At 43.4% G+C, this 23070-nt stretch overlaps 1 protein-coding gene and 1 non-coding gene across 51 annotated transcripts in view; both read right to left on the reverse strand.

The window, feature by feature from the left end:
* The window catches only part of UBAP2L (ubiquitin associated protein 2 like), a 51418-nt gene that overhangs the window by 7742 nt on the left and 20606 nt on the right, over positions 1-23070 (reverse strand). For 42 of the 50 annotated variants that reach the window (XM_063717442.1, XM_063717418.1, XM_063717455.1 and 39 more), the window contains exons 9-24: positions 22341-22393; positions 20602-20687; positions 17543-17714; positions 14482-14680; positions 12516-12793; positions 12181-12353; positions 9742-9931; positions 8925-8979; positions 8489-8663; positions 8059-8131; positions 6557-6752; positions 6381-6469; positions 4794-4847; positions 3773-3854; positions 2681-2898; positions 2095-2200 (exon numbers count right to left, since the gene is read on the reverse strand). In XM_063717442.1, the coding sequence (XP_063573512.1) occupies positions 2095-2200; positions 2681-2898; positions 3773-3854; positions 4794-4847; positions 6381-6469; positions 6557-6752; positions 8059-8131; positions 8489-8663; positions 8925-8979; positions 9742-9931; positions 12181-12353; positions 12516-12793; positions 14482-14680; positions 17543-17714; positions 20602-20687; positions 22341-22393 (2199 nt within the window). Of the gene's footprint in view, positions 1-291; positions 694-2094; positions 2201-2680; positions 2899-3772; positions 3855-4793; positions 4848-6380; positions 6470-6556; positions 6753-8058; positions 8132-8488; positions 8664-8924; positions 8980-9741; positions 9932-12180; positions 12354-12515; positions 12794-14481; positions 14681-17542; positions 17715-20601; positions 20688-22340; positions 22394-23070 lie in introns of those variants that run through there. The other 8 variants (XM_024232987.3, XM_063717459.1, XM_024232986.3 and 5 more) reach the window with 1 other exon arrangement.
* LOC112131390 (small nucleolar RNA SNORA58) lies at positions 3941-4076 on the reverse strand. Its single transcript, XR_002913473.1, has one exon. It is a non-coding gene; the product is annotated as a small nucleolar RNA SNORA58 (small nucleolar RNA).

The following is a 23070-nucleotide window of genomic DNA, read 5'->3' on the forward strand; positions in this document are numbered from 1 at the left end:
TCCCCCACTGCTTATGTAAGAGGCAAAGGAAAGATCCAAATGGAAAAATGAAGCAACATAAGCATGGAGAATCAGGTATTTCTACAAATAGTTTCCTTTACCAACTAAACAACAGGCAGGAAACTGAGGCTGTTTCCCCTCCCCCCACCTTCATAAAACCACCATACTGAAAAATTAATAGTTCTTTGGCTATGCTGGGGTTTGATTAAAAAGGCCACCCTCCACCCTTCATCCACAGCACAGCATTGGTTCCTAGTGTCCAGAAAGACATGCACGGAAAGAACGCCAGAGTTAGCTAAAGAAATACCACAGTTTATTGAAGACTACAAATATTTTTGTTACAAGTTGAAACTACATGCCTTCCAGAAATCAAAAGCAACAGCAGGTGTGTGCATTGATGCTTCGAAGGTGCTGCACCGCTTGAACTTGAAATGGGTAAGACAGGGTCAGACACATGGGGGAGAGGGAAATGGGGGAGGGGCAAGTTCAAAAGCCCAGAAGGTATCCACCAACTCATTTCCCCAAGCCACGCAGGCCATGGCCTCAGCTCAGCAGGCTCTCCTCAGTGGTCTGGTTTCTGAAACAAGACTTCAGTGCAAATTTATACACACACACAAAACATAGCCCCCAGCCTTGGGCCAAATTAGCTCTCAGCCGTCCAGAAATGCTTGTAAGGGGGTGGATATTTTCTTCCTAAAAGGAATCAAATACATAAAAATAAATGAATGGAATGACAAAAGCCCTTTGTGGGGTTGGGAACTGGGGGTTCTCAAGGGCTGATATACGTTTCTGAATTCTGAAGGGAGGCAAGAAGCTGGGATTTCTAGAATCAGGTATGCCAATTCTCTTATATTATCCATCACCTACCTCTTAAAATTCGTGAACCTAGTCCAACTAATACTTCAACCTAATGTCCTCAGAATGGGGCCACCACTCCAAGTCAAAAAGCTTATAATCCTCCCCACCAAGATTTAGGGTGAACCTTGTTCGATGATAGGGGTGGCCACAAGGAGTCTCTGTATTAAATCTCAATGGGGCTTCTCAGGATTTGTTTAATTTAACTCATGACCCGCTCTAACTCATACAGCACAGTTCAAAGCTCCACCTGGCTATCAGTTCCTAGCCTTTACTGCCTTCTGTGCTCTTCCCAATTATTGAAAACTGTGGGCAATTGACCCACCCAGAGCCCACATAAGGGTGAAGAACACATGCTGCTCTATCCAAATCACTATGAAACTGTAACTGAGCTGACAGCTTTGAAGGACAACCCCCATCCCCAACCCTAAGCAATCACAGAAACTTGCTCCTCCCCTATTCATCTACAACTCGCTGAAAAAGTACAATTATATTATTCAAAGATTCCTTCTCGCTCTCTGTCCTCCAAAAGTAGAGCACAGATGTCAGGTATGGAAGCAAGGGAGAGGTTGAGTATCTTTTAGATAAGTACCCATCCAGAGGATTCCTACAATTCCCGCCCTGCCATCACATATGCAAACAGACTTGCAAAGAGACCAGCCATACAAATGAAGGAACCTAAAGGCCCAACTCTCCCAGTCCAATTCCCACTCTATTGAGTATGGTCACACCTACTCCTTTTTCTCCACAGTTTAGGTCTTCTAGCTAGGGAATAAAAAAGGACACATAAGAAAAGTAGTTCTACAAAGTGATTTAAGCCAAACCTATCGTAGGCTGCTAGCTATGAACCCATTTAATCCTTCTACTCAGTGAATATACCCCCTTTTGTACTAGCAGTGCCATACATACTATTAACACTTGCCTCCACTGACATTTCAGCAAAATCTTGGGGCTCCTTGCCCTACTTCCACCCACACTTTTGGCCAACCAACATATTCTAAAAACCAACACATACTCTTGGGCATTCCCGTCACAAATAGTGGACACATGTCCTAGTATCAAGCTCCTCTGTTGGTGCTGCTCCCACAGATACCCAAGTCAGCCAAGCATTAACAATCATACCTGGGGCAGCGGCACACCCTCACCAACCCCATTTTCTCAGGCACCAAGTCTTCCTCCCTGAAATTTATCCAATAACACCCCACAGATACCACCAAGCCAGGGACAAGGTCAGCTTACCAGTGTTGTATCCATGAGACCCATATCCACTCGGCTGTTGGAAAGGGGTGGCCGATGCATTCACACTGACATTCACACCATGCTGCTTGGAAGAGGTAGGAGCCACCTAAAGAGCAAAAAGGCCAGATTTGCAGTGACTTGGCAGCAGAATACCATCTGTCCCACTTGTCCTGCCCCAGGTACTGGCCATTCAGATGGCTACCTATCCTGATGCAAGTTGACTACAGTTTGCTTAGTGAAATTAGCTCCTTACTAACTGTTCTAGAATCTACTAATGAAGTCAAGAAATGGTAGTTTGGAGGAAGAAAAAGGGACAATGGCAGCAGGGAATGAATGAATCTGAGTGAAGCAAAGCTGTATGGTATATTCTCCCTTTGGCAAGATTCTAAGACTAGGCAATCCCTATCCTAATTCCACCAATTCCAGCCCCATTCCCCCACCATCCTGCACCAGGCCAAAAACAGGCCAGAGGTGGAAACTGTTCCTCCTCATCCATTATTAAAGTCATTGACCCTTAAAAGCAGCTAGGATAGCGTCCAGGGCTAGGATCCTTCACCACAAGGAGTGACCAAAGCCAGGTACTCACAGGGAACACAGCAGGCCCATACTGGAAGGTGCTGGGGAGGCCCGGGACCCCTGTATAGTATGGCAGGCTGGTGTAACTGTAGCCAGGAGGCAGCGCCGGGTTCAGGAATGTCTGCTGCGTGGTATGGTGAGTCTGCGTCTGGTTCTGTTGGGGTTGGGCCAAGGTTGTGGCCGGGGCTGGGGAGGAGGCATCCCCACGGCCGAACTTTGTGAGGTCACCTGTGACAGGAGAAGCTAAATGTACCTGCCTCTTTCACCCCAATACCAATACAGAATTACCTCTTCTGGTTTCACATGATTCCAGGAGATCCTGTTCAAAGACTATTAAAGTTCAATTCCTTGAATTACATTTCTTAGTGGCTCCAATTATTGTTGCTCAGCATACACTTAGCACAGTTGCTGCAAGTCAAGGACTAATGTTGAATAACTGTGCAATGCTATGGCAGGGACAGGCTCTTGGAATAAGGCACCTGCACAATTTCTCTGCCCACTCGTGTTCTCTGTCATCTTCCCCCTTCTTCCCTCCCCTCTTCTCCTCCATGGGGAATACCCCATGCTGGACTTGAAGGACAATGATCGATCAGGGAAAATGGTATAAGTCAATGAGGACAATGATAGGTCAGGTAAAAGAAGGCGGCCCCAGGCCTAGCAAGGCAGTGAGATTGCCACTGTGAGTAGTAGCATAAAGGGGCAGAGATGAGCAGAGAAGACCACATCGACCACTGTATTTCCTGGAAAAAGCTAGCAAATGGCTTGAAACTAAGTCAAGATATCACTTTTTTGGAGATGGGGTCTTGCTATGTTGCCCAGGCTGGTCTTGAACTCCTGGGCTCAAGCAATTCTCCCACCTTGGCCTCCCAAGTAGCTGAGACTACAGGTGTGTTACCATGCCTGGCTAAGATATCATCTAGAAATCACAGGGAGACAACAGAAAGTGGGATGAATAGGAAAAGCCATGACATGCCCAACTTTAGCAGGATTTTGAATCTACCAATCCTGATTTATTACATCCCTTCTTGCTACCAATCAGGTTTCTGCCATTAATCCCAACACTATCTCCCTTTTTATTTATTTAGTCCCATCCCAATCCTACCAGAATAAGGGTTGCTGGCCAGGCTACCATCCCTCCCAGTCAGCGGAGTAGTGGGTGTGGGAAATGGGATGCTGTAGTAATCCTAGAAAAGAGGGAAAAAAAAGAGCAGAGATTCAATGTCACTCATTCCCCAGCATAAGTATTATTTCCACAGAGGAAAAAACAGAAGAATGTGAGAGTTGTGTAATTTATCCAGTCACTAATTAAGCTGGCTAGAGTTAGCACAAACTCCACATTACTCTTGCATACACTGTCCCCTCTGCCTGGCCATAAGCACAGTCAGGCAAGGTCTACGGGTATGCCCACTTGAGAATATATCAAAGTCCATAAGGACCAATATTTTCAACCCTCTAGGTGTCATCCCTATCAGTTTATACCAAGCTTATTCTACTGAGAAAACAGATCATTCGATAATTTAAAGTGTCTGGGACAAACAAAAAGCACCCTGAGCGCTCCAGAGTACTTTACTGGGCTATAGATTAGGTTAAAATGTATTTACTAAGATGCCACAACTCTGATTTAAAAAAAGAAAAAAAAAAGGCTGGGTGCGGCGGCTCACGCCTGTAAGCTCAGCACTTAGGGAGGCAGAGGCGGGTGGATCATGAGGTCAGGAGTTCAAGACCAGCCTGGCCAAGATGGAGAAACCCCATCTCTACTAAAAATACCAAAAAAAAAAAAAAAAAAAAAAAAAAAATTAGCCGGGGGTGGTGGTGGGCACCTTTAATCCCAGCTACTCGGGAGGCTGAGGCAGACAATTGCTTTAACCCAGGTGGCAGAGGTTGCAATGAGCCAAGATCACGCCACTGCACTCCAGCTTGAGCGACAGAGTGAGACTTTGTCTCAAAAAAAAAAGTTATCTTCTGTTGGAAACCCTCCCCTAAATCACTATATTCTAATATGCCTTAAATCAGAGTGTATGGAGGGCTGGGATGGGAAAGAACTATGTCTGTGACTGAGATAATTCTCCCAACACTAATTTTAAGACTACTTTCTTTTCCAAAGCTCTATCCCACATACTCACCAATGGAAATCTTGTCTGAAGCATCTGCAAGTCATCGTAACCATATACTTGTGGCTGAAAGATACAGACATATAGCAATAAAAGGAACTGGTCATGATGTTAGCAAAACAAGGAGCCAAGAGACAAGCTAATTCAACAGAACATTCATCCTCATTTTGGGTTAGAACAGGACACGGATTATTTCCTTCAATTTTATTTAAGGAAAAAGCAGTAAAGTACAAAGAGATTAAATGATTCATGAAAGGTCTTGAAGCTTTCCTTGAGCTAAATACTACTGATTCTAGTAGGCTGGCTTCTTGATACCAATAGAGCAGACACAAAATATACACGAACAACCAGTTTTACTCTCTATTCTACTGTCTCTTATACTCTTCAAAATCTGGCTTAAAAATAATCTCCTCCAGAAAGAATATTTTACTTTCCTCCAATTTCAGGGTTTTAAGGTAGTGACCACAAATTAAACATGTGTAACTGTGTTATTTGGATGTGTCATCGGTATGAAATTTATCTAGACTTTGTCTATGAGGGCAGGAACAGGTATCTTCTAAAACGTTTTCATATACCCTTCATCTTAATAGGTACCAAATACTTGAAGGTCACAGAAGATACACTAGGGCAAAAAGCTGCTAATGTCAGCCACTTATTCTCAAAGTCCCAGATTGAGTCAGGAAACTTTCCTCCAACCAGGCCAGACCAGCAAACACACTCAGAGTTAGAGATTTAATCAAATCAGAGAAAATAATTCTTGGGGCCAGGAGTAGTGGCTCAGGCCTATATATAACCCCAGTTATTTGAGAGGCTGAGGCAGGAGGACTGTCTGAACCTGGGATTTTGAGACCAGCCTAGGCAACATAGGAAGACCCTGTCTTTAAAAAAATTTTTAAAACTTAGCCAGGCATGGGGATGCACACCTGTAGTCCTAGCTATTTGGGGAGTCTGAGGTGAGAGGATTGCTTGAGCCCAGGAGTTCAAGGCTTCAGTGAGCTAGCTATAATCGTTCCACTGTACTCCAGCCTGGGTAAAAGAGCAAGATCTGCCTCAAAAAATAAAATAATAGTCATAATTATCTAAGAAACTAAAAAGGATTCCAGATGAACATTCTGGCCTTTGGCTTCTGAGGCCCAGAAGTTGTGTTTCAAACAGGGCAGATAGTCTCATCACACATATACATACACATTGTACACACACACACATGCATACATGTGTGCACCATAAACCAAAGCAGATATACAATAGATGGGTTGGCCTCAGTTTAGTATTTTTTCCAAAACTGCAAAGATTAAAAACCAGTTTGATTACATGTGGCAATCCCTCATTTATTTTATATTTTAATTACAGTTGACCCTTAACACAGGTTTGAACTGCACGCTGTTTATATGTGAATTTTTTCCAACCAGACACACAGATCAAAAATACGGTCACATTTACAGAATGCAAAACCCATATACATGGATTCCACAGAGCCAACTGCAGGGCTTGAGTATGTGCAAGTTTTGGTATTCACAGGGGTCCATCTGAAGCCAGAGCTATAAAAAGAGTAGCCACAACATCCTCACCTTTTGAAGAAGATCCTTTAGTCCCACTTACCGGGTAGGCATGTAACAGCCCTGGAGCCATAATATACGGATTAGGCAACAACGGCGGGACCCCAGGAGGGAGGTTGGGAGGAGCTTTTCCTAAAAGAGAAATTACATTTTTATCCCATCACACAATTACTTACCTCTTCCATCCCAGAGGAATGCCATCTGCTTATGCAAGGCTACCTGAAGTCGTAGCAACTGAGCTTCGAGTCGAGGCTGTGACAGTGGAGTTGCTGCCTAGGCTGAGGCCCAGGCTACTGCCACTATTGAGACTGGAGGAGACACTGACCACTGGGGGAGGTGCAGAGACTGTGCTGGATGTGGTGGAAAAAGTGCTGGAGGAAGAATGGAGATTCGCCTCACTCTCCACACTTGTGTGCTTCAAAACGGGGAGCAGTGGAAGAGAGAAGAAGAAAAGAGATCAGCATCATAGGTCAGGAAAAATAAGACAATCCCTCCTGCTGAATATATTATTATGTCAACTTCCTAATTAAAGAGGCCAAGTAGGCAAGGTACCAAAGTACATTCTGCTAAAGTAGTTAGAAATAATCTCCAGCTAAATACTCCTCAAGACTCATCTGGCAAGAATGGTAACAGACTCACTGCACATCATCATCCTATTCAGAAAGACAGTAAAGCAAATGGAGACAGATTCCCCAGAGACTAACACTGGTTGATAAAGGAACAGAGAGAGTTGAAACGTAAAAAATGTATCACAGCTTTCTCTCCCCAACTTTTCTTTACTAGTTGAGCCCAGTTTGTGGACTAGGAAAGAGCAAAAATTCTTATTTTACATTTTTTTTGAGACAGGGTCCCATCCTGTTGCCCACGTTGAGGTGCAGTGGTGCAATCTTGGCTCACTGCAACCTTGGCCTCCTGGGCTCAAACAATCCTCTCACTTCAGCCTCCGGAGTAGCTAGGACTCTACGAATGTACCACCATGCTTGGCCAATCTTCAAAAAATTTTTGTGGAGATGAGGTGTCACTACATTGCTCAGGTTGGTCTCAAACTCCTGGGCTCAAGCAATCCTCCTGCCTTGGCCTCCCAAAGTGTTGGAATCACAGAGGTGAGCCACTGCACCTGACCACAATTCTGACTTTCAACCTGAAACTGTGTATTTGAATAGCGACTCCTAAAGGAGCCTTAGCCCTCATATCTCCCCAGGCTTCTGGCAAATCTGACACTTTGTCCAAAATGGGTCCTTCCCTTTACAGGCTCAGCTTAATTCTATTAATAGTTGTTACAAATCAAAACAATAAAATTGACTCTTGGACCAAAAGCTCTCACCTGGCATCTACTTTCACAAAAATGTCCAGCCTTGCACTGATTCTTTTCAGAACCTGGGCATACCCAAGAACAAGGAAAGAGAACAGCTCTACCAGTTGGAAAGGTATGTTCTTCCAGAATTTATTAAAGCATACAAAGCCCAACTATATATTCAGTAGGGGAAAAAAGTCAGAAAGTCACTTTCAGGGCTTTTAGGAATGACCCAGAGCTCAATGTTTAGGGATTCTTCTGCCTCTCTTGGCTTCCTAACATCCCTTTACTCCTTTTCCTGCAACCTCAAATCAATTATTTTGCCACCTCATGAAGAAATTTTCAATAATTCTCTCTTGGGACAATCTTAGGATTGGACAGTTCTAAGTGTAAGAAAACCACACATCCCTCTCAGCATCACACTTACCAAAAGAGTGGATGTTGAAGTGCGACCAGAAGATGTTGATGATGAAAGGGTATTCTGCTGCGTAGATAACGTGCTGTCAGAAAAAAAGAGGCTGCCATCAGCCATAGTGCTATAGTTACGTGACCTGGAGCTTCAGTCAAGAACATAACAAGGAAATAAGACATAATATGGGACACCAAGGAGGTCTGAGATCGTATGCTAAGCACAATGGCCAGCCAGGGGTAGAGAGCAGTTAAAGCAAAAGTGGATGTTGAAAGGGGAAAATTAAAACAAGCCTCCTCTGTCTTCACTTCCCAACAGTTCTTAGGTCACCCACTTACCACAAAAGCAGGGCTAATGTGGTCTCTGCCAGGTCAAGGGAATAATAAGAACCAGAGAGCTCTGTTATTGCTATTCAACAACCCCAACCTCCATCCTCACCCCAAATCACCTGCTGTGTTGTGTGGTGGTAGTATTTGGAATCTCCTCACTGTGGCTCAAGCCACCCAAGGAGGATGAATGCTGATTGGTTGTTGTCAGTAAGGAAGCTGCAGATACCGTTTCATTGAGAGGGGGGATGCTAGAAGTGGAAGGTGAATCAGATTTCACTGCAGAGCCTGTAGCACCTAGAAATTTAGAAGAAAGGAATTCCTCTCATCAGAAAAAAGGGAATGTCTATAGAGAGGTGACTACAGTCCAAGGCAGCTCCAAAGACAAAAGGATGAGTTATTTAACAATGGACTATATTAGGTAGAATCTTTTTTCTTTAATGCTGAGAATCACATAGCATGGGTCTCATTTGTCCAGTGAAGGGAACTAATGGATTATCACCATTTTAAGATAGAAAACCGGAAACTTAGGAGGGGAAAAGCCTGAAGAACACTCACCTTCAACAGATTGTGTGGTCTGTAACTGCGTGGCCTGCACAGAACTGAAGCCGTTCTGGTAAAAAAAAAAAAAACAAAAAAAAAAAAAACAGAAGAGCAAGAAACAGACAAACTCATGTGAATGAGGAAAGTTAGCACTGATTCAGCTTTATTTTGGTCAACAAATCTTTAGGAGAAACTCTGTAAATTAACCAAAAGGATTAATATTAATACAATACAGACTATCCAAAAAACCAAAATAGAAACAAAAATTAAACAACAAAACTGAGATAAACCAACACTGCGTGACCAAACGCAAAAGAAGGAAACCCCACAAATTGTTGAAGACACCCCAAACCTAAAACAGATAGAGGAAAGGCCCAAAGTCCACATCCAGTGATTTTTGGGGAAGGATAAGTACAACAGTTCAGCCACAACCACCTATTCTGCTGGCTGCATCTGACAGTCACTCCGCATCACCTCTGGCACATGCTGTCTCCCTCACCATGCCAGGACTTAGAAAGGTGAGGTCTACTGACATGCACCCAGAAATCTGGCAATCACATCTTCTCAGAAGACAGGACAGGCACTTGAGACTGATTCTACTAGAGACAATGAATTTTTAGTACAAAGAGAATGGTTTCCTGGCTCTTCAGTCTCCAGGTTTGCTGATAAGAACTTTTAATCCACTAGCCACAGATGTGTGCCTTTTTCAAATTCTCAATCACTACTTCCAAAGTTTCTTAGCACCATTTGCTGAAAAGTAAAACACTAATATTTAAGGAATTTTTGCCCATTATTCTCCTAACCAATTCCCAAGGGTTCATGAAGCCACTACCTTTGCCTGAGTCAGGTCCTTTTGGGGTGATGAAGAGATGGAGCTGGGGTACCGCCGAGTCTGTGTGGATCTCTGTTCATAAAGAGGGCCCTGAGCATTATTTTGGGAGGTATAGGTTGTCGACTGAATTGGGCCGCTCTGATAACCAGACTCCTGACTCTGGTTAGATGAAATTGTAGAGGATGATTCACTGTGAGTAATGAAGAGAAAAATCTCAGAGAAACAAAATAGAGCATATCTACTCATACTAAGGAAATCGTGGAGATCTACTAGTGGAATAACTTGATTTGAATCAAGAAGAAATTTTTCAGAAACAAATAGAAGAATCTATCAAAATTTCCTCCTGATAACACTAGGAATCCCCACTTTCTATAGCACCAGAGATCTGAATTAAGAATTAATCTTAAAAACCTAGGCCGGGCGCAGTGGCTCACGCCTGTAATCCCAGTACTTTGGAAGGCCGAGGCGGGCGGATCATGAGGTCAGGAAATCGAGACCATCCTGGCTAACATGGTGAAACCCCGTCTCTACTAAAAATACAAAAAAATTAGCCGGGTATGGTGGCGGGTGCCTGTAGTCCCAGCTACTTGGGAGTCTGAGGCAGGAGACTGGCATGAACCCGGGAGGCGCAGCTTGCAGTGAGCCGAGATCAAGCCGCTGCACTCCAGCCTGCGTGACAGAGCAAGACTCCATCTCAAAAAAAAAAAAAAAAAAAAAAAATCTTAAAAACATCTTCAAGTCTTCAAGGAAGAGAAAAGTCCCTTGGTTCCCCCCTACATTCTGCCGTTATAAGAAAAAGTGGCCCCGGAAGCTGTGGCTCATGCCTGTAATCCCAGCACTTTGGGAAGCCAAGGCGGGCAGATCACAAGGTCAGGAGATCGAGACCAGCCTGGCCAACATGGCGAAACCTTGTTTCTACTAAAAGTACAAATAACAGCCAGGCATGGTGGTGGGAGCCTGTAATCCCAGCTACTCAGGAGGCTGAGGCAGGAGAATCACTTGAACCTGGGAGGCAGAGGTTGCAGTGAGCTGAGATCGTGCCATTGCACTCCAGCCTAGGTGACAAGAGCAAGACTCTGTCTCAAAATAAAAAAAAGTGGCTAAATGTCAGTATACAGGATACATTACTCTTGACCCCTTCTATACATTATAACATGGACCCTAAACACAGGAAAAGCCATCTTTTGTTCACACTCATTTTAGAGAATTCTGAATTCTAGGCTCCCTTAAGAACCATATAAGATTTGGGCTGGGTGTGGTGGCTCACACCTGTAATCCCAGCACTTTTGGAGGCCAAGGTGGGCAGATCACCTCTGTTCAGGAGTTCAAGACTGGCCTGAACAACATGGTGAAACCCCATCTCTACTAAAAATACAAAATTAGCTGGGCATGGTGGTGCATGCCTGTAATTCCAGCTACTAGGGAGGCTGAGGCAGGAGAATTGCTTAAACCTGGGAGGCAGGGGTTGCAGTGAGCGGAGATTGCGCCATTGCACTTCAGCCTGGGCAACAAGAGCAAAACTCTGAGCCAGGCGCGGTGGCTCATGACCGTAATCTCAGCGCTTTGGGAGGCCGAAGAGGGCAGATCACCCAAGGTCAGGAGTTCAAGACCAGTCTGGCCAACATGGTGAAACCCTGTCTCTACTAAAAATACAAAAATTAGCCAGATGTGGTGGCACATGACAGTAATCTCAGCTATTCAGGAAGCTGAGGCAGGAGAATTGCTTGAACCTGGGAAGCAGAGGTTACAGTGAGCCGAGATCATGCCACTGCACTCCAGCCTGGCAACAGAGCGAAACTCCATCTCAAAAAAAAAAAAAATTGGGCCGGACATGGTTGCTCACCCCTGTAATCCCAGCACTTTGGGGGGCCGAGGTGGGTGGATCGCTTGAGGTCATGAGTTCTAGACCAGCCTGGCCAACACGGTAAAACACCATCTCTACTAAAAAATACAAAAATTTGCTGGTTATGGTGGCGGGCACCTGTAATCCCAGCTATTCGGGAGGCTGAGGCAGGAGAATCGCTTGAACCCGGGCGGCAGAGGTTGCAGTGAGCCGAGATCGCACCACTGCATTCCAGCCTAGGCAACAGAGTGAAACTCTGTGTTAAAAAAAAAAATTTTGTAGAGACAGGGACTCATTATGTTGCCCAGGCTGGTCTTGAACTCCTGGCCTCAAGCAATCCTCCTGCCTTGGCCACCCAAAGTGCTGGGATTATAAGTGTCAGCCATCACACCCAGCCCCTAAGGGGCATATTTCTACCTGTTTAGTTACAGATAACCCTAATAACAATATTCTAAAGCACTAAAAATGCTATGATTGACTACTTTCCCCCTCAGCCATGCAGAGGGGCTTGGCTTCTCCAGAGTTCTAGAAATTTCCCGCAGATTAAAAAAGTAGTAAAAGGTTAAGAGAGGTCTTATGGCTAATGTTTCCTCTACCTGGCCGTGCTGGTATACAGGCTACTTGGAGCCTGGCTTGAAGAGGCGCTCGTGGTGGGGGTGGACTCATAATCAGAAAGGACAGGCTCTGACCCAAACTGCAATGCCCCAAACTGCAGGTTTAGCCCTGAGATATCTGCTGAACCAGGCATCTCCACAGCCAGAGCAGGAATCTATAAAGTTGAAGGAGAAGAGAAAGTAATGGCTTTAATACAACCTTACTAAAGACTAAAAAAAACCCTTCCCTTTAAATTTCCAAACTTACCCTTTTAATCTCAATTCTCAAGCCCCACACCCCTTGCCATAAGATGGTATCTACCTAAAAGTTTAAGTACCTTAGAAGTCAAGGAGGCTTTTTTCTTCTGCTGTTTCAGTTTCTGCTGAGCCGGCTGAGGGCTAGAGGACTGGTTGTCTGAAGATCCAGGTGACATCTGTGGAGCCGACGTGGATTTGCTTGGCAGAGGAGAAGACGGAGGTGGAGGTGCAGCTGTGGAGGTAGCCACTGCAGGTGACTTCTCCTGAAGGAACACCTCCATCATGGTTGAAGATGGGGTAAAAGCCTGGCGCTTTGTAAAGGGGCTGTGCACTGTTGAATCACTTGGGTTCTTCAAATCTGCAAGAGGAAACCCAGTATATGAAGCCAGAGATGCTGATGAATCTCAAGGAAATGCTATTGTCCTGCACTAGCACCATGAATGAGGACTGTAAAAATCAGAAACTCATATAAGCAGGCCCTCTTTTGGGGCTTCATCTCATTTCTATAGGTGACAATCACTGGATTACATCTTTTTTTTTTTTTTGAGATGCGAGTCTCGTTGTCACCCAGGCTGGAATGTAATGGCGCAATCTCAGCTCACTTCAACATCCGACTCCTGGGTTCAAGCGATTCTCTTGCCTCAGAGTAGCTCGGACTACAGGCGCGCGCCACCACGCCTGGCTAATTTTTGTGTTTTTAGTAGACACGGGGTTTCATCATGTTGGCCAGGCTGGTCTCGAACTCCTGACCTCAAGTGATACGTCCGCCTCAGCTTCTCAAAGTGCTGGGATTACAGGCATGAGCTGCCGCACCTGGCCTACATCCATACTTAAATAAAGCCTAATTAAATCAACACCGTTACCTTGCCTGTGTAAGACACAAATGCACAAATTGTCCAAGTTTAAAGTACCACAAGTTCTCATTTAACATCATCCATAGATGCTTGGAAACTGGCTTTAAGCAAAAACAAGGCATGGCACATCTTTGCATAACGTTGTTTCCTTCAACATGATTTCATTATAATGTTGATGAGGGAAAAAAAACGGCCAGGTGCAGTGGCTCATGCCTGCAGTCCCATCACTTTGGGAGGCCAAGACCAGCAGATTGCTTGAGCCCAAGAGACACACCTAGGCAATATGGTGAAAATCCATCTCTACAAAAAATTAAAAATTAGCCAGGCATAGTGGTACAAGCCTGTGGTCCCAGCTACTCAGGAGGCTCAGGTGGGAGGATTGCTTGAGCCCAGGAAGATGAGTGAGCCAAGATAGTGCCACTGTACTCCGGTCTGGATGACAGAACTAGACCTTGTCTTAGGTTTCGCATAAAGTCGCAAGAACCTATCAATGACATTAAGCGAAGACTTACTGTATAAGGTCTTCAGATGGCTAAGCCTAAGAACCTGAAGGCAATATGTTATTTTCAAGCACTGAAGATAAATCTAAGGAGAATAATAATAATAATTAAAACCCCAATCAACAGAAGACTACAACTATGTATATGGTTAAAAAAAAAAATTTTTTTTTTTTTTTTTTTTTTTGAGGAAAGCTAGCTTCACACTAGCTCTGTAGCCCATGCTAATGTACAGTGGTGCGAACACAGCTCACTGCAACCTCAACCTCCTGGGCTCAGGCAATCCTACTGCCTCAGCCTCCCTAGGAGCTGTGACCACAGGTGCACACCACCGCACTCAGCTAATTGAAAACAATTTTTTTAGAAATGGAGTCTTGATATGTTGCTCAGGCTGTTCTTGAACTCCTAGGCTCAGGCTGTCCTCCCACTTCAGCCTCCCAAAGTGCTAAGATTACAGGTGTAAGCTACCATGCCCAGCCTCTAAATGTGATGAGAAATATATAGCCTCAAATTTTATTATTCCCCAACTTCCTGAATTCAGTTTATCTGATTAGGGGAAATACATGTGGGAAGGTAACCAACTAGCTGTCCCTTTTCTTTACTTCAGGACACATTCTCCACCCCCTCCCCCTGCTAGCCTCTTGACAGTAATGCTCCAATGCTTTAAAGATTCAAGTCACTTTCCATCTTCTCACCATACTGCACCAGTGATGGGGATTGTGTCGTCGAGCCCATGTCCCAAGAGGAGGTGGTGGTGCTTCCAGACTGAGAATGCTGAGCTGCCAACTGAGCCAGGGCTTGGGCAGTCTTGAATTGCTCCAAGAACTGGGAGCCCGTAGTACTGCCGCCTTTAGCTTCACCAACATCACCAAATCCTTTCCCTAACATGCTCACCTGTAGATCAACAAAGAGATGAGAGAAACCTATAGCCAGTAACCTTATTCAGCTACTCTTATAAAGACACTTATCCAGACCGAGAGCCAGTATAGATCAGGCAAGTAAAGAATACTGTCACGCTGAGTATACAGCACAGTCCACTAGAGTATAGGACCTAGAGTCAGACTGTCTTAGATTGAAATCCTGGCTATGTAAGCTTGGAAAAACTATTTTTTAATCTCTCTTTGTCTCACTTTTCTCATCTGGAAATAGGAATAAAAGTAAAGCTGTACGAGGATTAAATAAATTAAAGCACTTAATACACACATGGTACATAGTAATCACTCAAAAAAGAGAGCCATTAAAACTTTAAGTTTTATATCATCATTACTTCCTTCTCCCTGCTTCTCAGGGATAAAATTCGGCTGACTGGATAATTTTTTTTTTTTTTTGAGACAGAGTCTCGCTCTGTCGCCCAGGCTGGAGTGCAGTGGTGCTCTCTCAGCTCACTGCAAGCTCCGCCTCCCAGGTTCACACCATTCTCCTGCCTCAGCCTCCCGAGTAGCTGGGACTACAGGCACCCGCCACCACACCCAGCTAATTTTTTGTATTTTTAGTAGAGATGGGGTTTCACAGTGTTAGCCAGGATGGTCTCGATCTCCTGACCTCGTGATCTGCCCGCCTCAGCCTCCCAAAGTGCTGGGATTACAGGCGTGAGCCACCACACCTGGCCGAGAATTTTTAAATCAACCAATACAATTAACATAAATGTAATATAAGATTTTACTTTGGCCATTAAGGTCCTTGCCCTTCTCATTAAAAAAACTCAAAAGAAACAACAATTAACTGGAGCCTCATCTCGATGCTGCTAATAACTAGCACAGAGGCAAAAAGGAAAAGTTAAAGGGCATCTCAACTTCTGCACTAGACAATCAAGTAGCAAGTCAGTATGATTTGATTGTTTTCTCCATGTACATACAAGTTCTACAGGGTAATCACTGGGCCGAATGCGGTGGCTCACGCCTGTAATCCCAGCACTTTGGGAGGCTGAGGCGGGCAGATCACCTTAGGTCAGGAGTCCTAAACCAGCCTGACCAACATGGTGAAACCCTGTCTCTACTAAAAATACAAAATTAGGCAAGCGTGGTGGCAGGCGCCTGTAACCCCAGCTACTCAGGAGGCTGAGGCAGGAGAATTGCTTGAACCCAGGAGGTAGAGGCTGCGGTGAGCCGAGATCGCACCATTGCATTCCAGCCTAGGCAACAAGAGTGAAACTCTGTCTCAAAAAAAAATAAAAAATAAAAACAATGAAAATTACCTAGTGTTCATTGTATTATACATAAAAATATAAAGAAACTCCCATGTTATTTAGCTCTATTAAATTTTAAGTGAAATTAATCCTCTAACATTTATTCTCAATAGAAAGGAAATTACATTATCTAACATATTGATTAGTACAGGCAACAAAAAAACAGAATAGTATTTATATTTAGTTTTGACATTTTTATTAAAAAAAATTTTTTTTTAGAGAAAGGGTTTCATTGTCACCCAGACTGGAGTACAGTGGTGAGCTCATAGCTCACTATAGTCTTGAACTCCTAGTCTCAAGCAATCCTCCCACTTCAGCCTCCAGAGTAGCTGAGACTACAGGAACTTGTCACTGTCCGCAGCTGAAAACATCTTTTTGATATCAAAAGTCTGATTTTGTTGTAAATTTTGACAATTCCAGACATTAAGAGGGCAATTAAGAGACATAGATCACATAATCACATTTTCCAGTCATTTATCTTAAGGGTTGGTAGTTACTTCTTGATCTTCATCACACCTTCTTACAACCTTTGTCCTACTTTCTTTCTTCTTTTTCTATTTAAGCCCAACACTTCTCTCCATTTCCCTTCTCCTCCCACCTTTTCTCACCTGTTACCTTTCCTATGTGGCAGGACATCGACCACCAAATTACTAACTTAACACACACAAAAAACATTTTAAGACAACAATTAAAAACTGACCGAGTTCTGAATTAGTAGCTAGCTTGGCAGTTTTCTAGTTAAACTAATTACTCTAACTGGAAAAATAAAATTATATGCACACACATGGTCTGCTTACCTCTCACAACTTTAGTATCCCTCCATCAAAAAATAGGAGAGAAAAAGAGAAAAAAAGAAAAAGCAGTACTTTTTAGGATTTACTGACTATGAGAAAACTTGTACTTGCAGCATCTTTGTTTAGTTTAAATGATTCCTTTGATGTAGTTAATGACCTAGGATGTTTTAAATGCTCTGAGCCAACGAGTAATGTGTCATAAGTTCTAAGTTATTTATAATACCACTACTGAAACCACACTTGTATAGCCACCTTTGGGAAGATGGGAAGGACTAGCACTTTTATCCCTATTTACGTAGAAATGGAGACACAGCTAGTAAGTTGCAGAAATGGGAAGACCATAGGTTTCTGGAGGCCTTGTCTACAAATACCTGGTTTAAGTAAATATATAAGACAATTCTGATCCATCAAGAAATGGGGAACTGCTACAATCTCCCATCACAGTTTAATGAGGGCTGCAAAAGGATTAAAATGTATTGACAAGTTTATGTCATTGATTTTCTCTCAAGAGTAATGGCAAATGGTGTTCATTCAGCACAATTAGTCAATAAATGATGTTAACTTATTCTTATAAGAATATTCAGTCTGTCCAGAACTAAGTCCTCTCTTAGAGCTACCCCCTATTACCCAACTCAAACATCTCTACAACCAAGTCTGCTTAAGAAGACAACAGGATGCTTCATCTGCCAAGAACCTGACTGTCTTTGGAAGGAACTGCGTATGTGTCCTAGGATTAGCAGGAAGGTTTGATTAGGATAAACCACGTTTCCTACTCACCATACTGTGATGAGAAAATGTGTTCCCTGAAGCAGGCTGTGATATGGCAGTCTGCTTCGAATTACTGAACACCAGAGGCTGGGCCAGAGAAGGAGCCTGAGACGGATCCAGATTAGATGAATCATTCTCCATTGTAGATGGTGTCTTCCCCAGCAGAACAGCAAGGTCAATTCTAATGGGGAAGGGAAGGGATCTTCATGAATAATGACTGAACATGCTAACATTCCCCAACACTCAAATCAAATTAGATCAAATGAAGCCACTTGCTGGGGCTTCTTCTAAAAGGGTTAAAACACAAAGCCTTGAAATGCTTAAATTTCCCAAAATAATTGATGCATAAGAGTCACTACAGTATATAGCTGAATTCCACTGATGTTGCCAATAATAATGGTTAATTTTTTAAGTGAAGTTATTAATTTAATGAAATATCAAATGCTAGTCTTTTTTTGTTTGTTTTGAGAAAGTCTCGCTCTGTCACCCAGGCTGGAGTGCAGTGGCGCGATCTCGGCTCACTGCAAGCTCCGCCTCCTGGGTTCACGCCATTCTCCTGCCTCAGCCTGTAGCTGGGACTACAGGTGCCTGCCACCACGCCCGGCTAATTTTTTTGTTTTGTATTTTTAATAGAGACAGGGTTTCATGTGTTAGCCAGGATGGTCTCCATCTCCTGACCTCATGATCCACCTGCCTTGGCCTCCCAAAGTGCTGGGATTACAGGCGTGAGCTACCGCACCCAGCCTCAAATGCTAGTTTTAACATGGCAGCTCAATAACTCAGCCAAAACTTACAAGTACTTATCCATGATTTTAATACTGAATATCTGTCATTACCAATTCCTAAAACAGAAAATCATATACCAGAACACTGGAATCTTCAAATGGCTTTAGAACAGGGGCAGTTTGGGAGGTATTTTTTCTCACAATTTTCGTAAAATTTCAAAAGTTACCTGTGGTATAATATATACTTGAGCTTTGCCTTGTTCCTGGCACAGAGCTCCTAAAACATTTAGAATTTCCTAAGTGAGAGTGTCCTTTGTTACTCATAACACACTTCTTTCAACCATACCTGAATTTATGCTAATGAGGTAGCCCAGGGTGGGGCCCCAGATAGTTTCAGGATGAGGGTTGGTCAGTAGAAAGACCAGATAAGGCTGGGCGCAGTGGCTCACACCTGTAACTCAGCACTTTGGGAGGCCAAAGCAGGTGGATACTTGAAGTCTGGAGTTTGAGACCAGCCTGGCCAACATGGTAAAACCCTACTAAAAATACAAAAATTAGCCTGGCGTGGTGGCGGGTGCCTACTATCCCAACTACTCGGGAGGGTGAGGCAGGAGAATCGCTTGAACCTGGGAGGCGAAGGTTGCAGTGAGCCAAGATTGTGCCACTGCCCTCCAGCCTGGGCAACAGAGTAAGAGTGTTGGAACTTTCAGAAGCCCCTCCCAATCCCACCAAATTCCAGGGGTGTAGGGGAGGTGGCTATTAAGTCCAATCACCAATGGCCAATGATTTAATCAGTCATGCCTAGGTAATAAAACTCATAACAATAAGATTTGGAGAGCTTCAGGATACCTGCAGAAGACAAGGAAGTTGTGTGTACCCCACCCACATACCCATTCATACCTTGCCCTCCTCATTTCTTCCATTTAGCTGTTCCTGAGTTGTACCTTTATAATAAACCAGTAATGGGCCAGGTGCAGTGGCTCACACCTGTAATCCCAGCACTTTGGGAGGCTGAGGTGGGTGGATTACCTGAGGTCAGGCTGGCCAACATGGTGAAACGCCGCCTCTACTAAAAATAAAAAATTAGCTGGGTACAGTGGTGCATGCCTGTAATCCCAGATATTAGGGAGGCTGAGGCAGAAAAATGGCTTGAACTCAAGAGATGAAGGTTGCAGTGAGCCAAGATCACGCCACTGCACTCCAGCCTGGGTGACAGAGCAAGACTCCGTCTCAAAAAAAAAAAAAAAAAAAAAAACAGTAATGCAAGTAAAACTCCTGAGTTCAGAGTCATTCTAGTGAGTTATCAAACTTGATAATGGGGTCACGGGAACCCCCAAATTTGTAGCTAGCTGGCAGAACCTCTGAAGTTGGGGCACTCTTGTAGAACTGAGTCTTCAACATGTGGGGTCTGCATTAACTCTGGGTAGTTAATGTCAGAACTGAATTTTTGAGCTATCAGGGCCAGGTCTAGAAAAAATCCAAGAGGTTTCCAGGGAATTAAAAATATTCCCTGAAGAGTGTATCTCCTACCACTGATCCCTAGAGACTTAAATTCTAAAACGTTTATTAGCTGGATCCTGCTGATCCAAAGGAAAAAAACGACTCATACTCAGTGGGCTCAGAGAACAGGAGAAGAAACTACTGAACAGCTCTAAAAAATTCAGAAATAAATGAAAACATTTCCACTTTTGGCTCTTCTCTCCCTGACTTACTTCAAGACAAGTTATATACTCAATGCTGGTGATATGAAAGGCTGATCTTTGTAATTGAAGTGCTATTTGTGGGGAGAATCAACCTTAAAATTGTAACATATAAACTTCCAATTCAGTAGATTAACTAGTACTAACTCTTAGAAGTCTCTCCATCAACTGGCCAGGCGCCGTGGTTCATGCCTGTAATCCCAGCACTTTGGGAGACAGAGGTGGGCGGATTACCTGAGGTCAGGAGTTCGAGACCAGCCTGGCCAACATGGTGAAACACCGTCTCTACTAAAAATACAAAAATTAGCCAGGCGTGGTGGCACACGCCTGTAATCCCAGCTACTCGGGAGACTGAGGCAGGAGAACTGCTTGAGCCCAGGAGGCGAAGGTTGCAGTGAGCCAAAATCGTGCCACTGCACTCCAGCCTGGCCAACACAGTGAGACTCGGTCTCCAAAAAAAAATAAAAAATAAAAAAAAGAAGTCTTTCCATCAACTTAAGAGGAATGTAATGATGTTGTAACGTAATTTGGTTATTATTATTATTGACACCATGGGAGTTTACAAAGGCCAGTGCCACTCCTCTTTACAGTAATCTCAGCAGATGTGTTTAAGAAATGGTACTAAATTTTACTGCACACTTGCCTCTGACCAGCAGTGATTGTCACATTCTCCGCAGGCAGAGGCACTGAAGACACGTTAGAGGCAGTGAAGATCTTGGTCTCAGAAAGCTGGAAAACAGAGGGATTAGTCACTCTTGGTGTCAGGGATGCTACAGTCAGAAACTTGGCATAGGTAAGGGGAATTCAACATCAAGAAAAAGTGAAAGCCCTATAAAGAGAAAACTATCTACCCTGAGGAATCCTGAATGGATTGACTTTCAAGCCCTTCAATATATGCTCAATAGTTTTAGCCAAAGAAAGAGTAGAACCAAGGAACCCAATAAAATATAGTGGAGTCACCTGATCATATGCATACTGAACTTACAGGCATGCTAGACATAAAAAAAAAAAAAAAGAAAAAAGAAAATCCCTCTATATTTTCCCATTACAGTTCCCAACTCCCACCTCTACCCAAACCACATTTGTCTTCTACTACTCCCTTCACAGCCCCACCCCCCTCCCAAAGAAAGATCATAACCAAGATGAAGAAATAAATAAAAGAAGTTCATTTTTAGCTTTTGAGCAGTAAGGGCCCAAGTGCTGGTGAATTAAGGCTTTTTTCGGAGATCGTTTTAACTAGATGTTATTTTTGCCTTAATATTTGACTTTGTGACATCTAGTCCTTCCACTATTAAGGCATCAAACTTACGTAAGCAAATGCAGGGATTAACTTTTCCTACTATTCAAAAGTTGATTTGGGTTTCAGTTTTATTTCTTGATTAAAATCGCTAAAGCACAGAAAATCCACTCTCCCCTCAATGCCCAACACCATGTATCATTCTCTGAAAGTTGCTTAAGCAGACAAGCCAAATCTCAGAAAGGAACATAATTTGTCCATTTTCACAAAGCAGTCTAGTTCATTGATTATACAATAGAAAATAATCACCCTGTGATGCTGATGCCTCTGAAATTTAAAAAACCCAGAACTGGCAACCAAAACAGTCTTCACATGTCATTTCCTCTTATCACAAAAGCTGTCTTGCCTAACTACATGAAAGTATAGAAAAGTACATAGATTAAAAATGTTAAAACAAGAGTTTATCCATGATAACTGAAAACCATAATTCACAGCAAAAGCTTGACTGTGACCAGGAATCAGCAAAATTCTTACTCAGGTAGTACTCAAATGAATTCACAGAGCTTCTTTACGTGCCGCCCATCTATGAGGTTTCCAAGTTAAGTCAAGCTGGCAGATAGCCAATTCTACAGATATTCATCTCAATCACAATTATACAGTTGGGCTTCAAATAAATACAAGGGTTCCAGAGTCAACCAGATAACAAGTTTGAGGATTTGGTACCACAACACTCGCTTTGGATCCACTGCCAATCCATTACAGGACCTTATAGCAAATACTTAAATGCACCAAGTAGTCATGTACCACCAGCAGCTGTTACTCAATGCACTACCTGCCTAACTCCACTTCTGGTGCCCTACCCAACCACCAATCTCTTCCTGGGATAAATCCGACAATCAGATATTGGACTTACACAAGTGCACTTGCCCTTTCCATAGTGTGGTTCCACAGAGTCCTGTTCATGCCCAGTCTCCTTCATATAACATATGTGAAATGTTCTGGCTCAGAACACTATTTTGGATGTAAAAGTTTTGGGTCAGAATCTTAAGGGTGAATTTTGAGGGGTAGAAACATACCCATTTTCTATCCCTAAACAACACTTAGGGATAGAAGGCATTAGTGAGGAATGACCTGGGAATACCTACATCTTCATTCCAATCTTCAGTCCCCCACTCCTCTGTTGCAGTCCTCCAAGCACCTGAGAATAAAGAAAAATAGTGAAGTAACTTCACTATTAAATGCCAGTACAAAGCATGTGTAGAAAACATCAATGTATTAATTTTTTTGGCAGCCAAAAGTATGACTAAAATTTAGTAATCATAAGGCCAGGCGCGGTGGCTCACACCTATAATCCTAATACTTTGAGAGGCCAAGGTGGGTGGATCACTTGAGGTAGGGAGTTCGAGACCACCCTGACCACCATGGAGAAACCCTGTCTCTAACTAAAAATACAAAATTAGCTGGGCGTGGTGGCGCATGCCTGTAATCCCAGCTACTCGGGAGGCTGAGGCAAAAGAATGGCTTAAACCTGGGAGGTGGAGGTTGCGGTGAGCTGAGATCGCGCCATTGCACTCCAGCCTGAGCAACAAGAGTGAAACTCCATCTCAAAACAAACAAAAACAAAAAACAAAACAAAACAAAACAAAAAAAATTCTTGGGCTTCAAAGGTAAGGAAAGACTCTTTAGAAAGGGATACCTCAGAGTACCAGGGTTTTAATAAGATTATGATTTCATAGCTACTTTCAGTTTTTGTTACAAGGCAGGGATGGGGGTTGGGGGGGCAGACAGACAACCACCCAATGCTCGAAGCAATATCTTTAAGGCCCTCAGGTTGATTTAGTGGTCAATTCAGTGAAATGGCAGCAGCCAATTTAA

The sequence above is a fragment of the Pongo abelii genome, chromosome 1 (genome assembly GCF_028885655.2).
Source record: "Pongo abelii isolate AG06213 chromosome 1, NHGRI_mPonAbe1-v2.0_pri, whole genome shotgun sequence".
Classification (NCBI taxonomy): Eukaryota; Metazoa; Chordata; class Mammalia; order Primates; family Hominidae; genus Pongo; species Pongo abelii.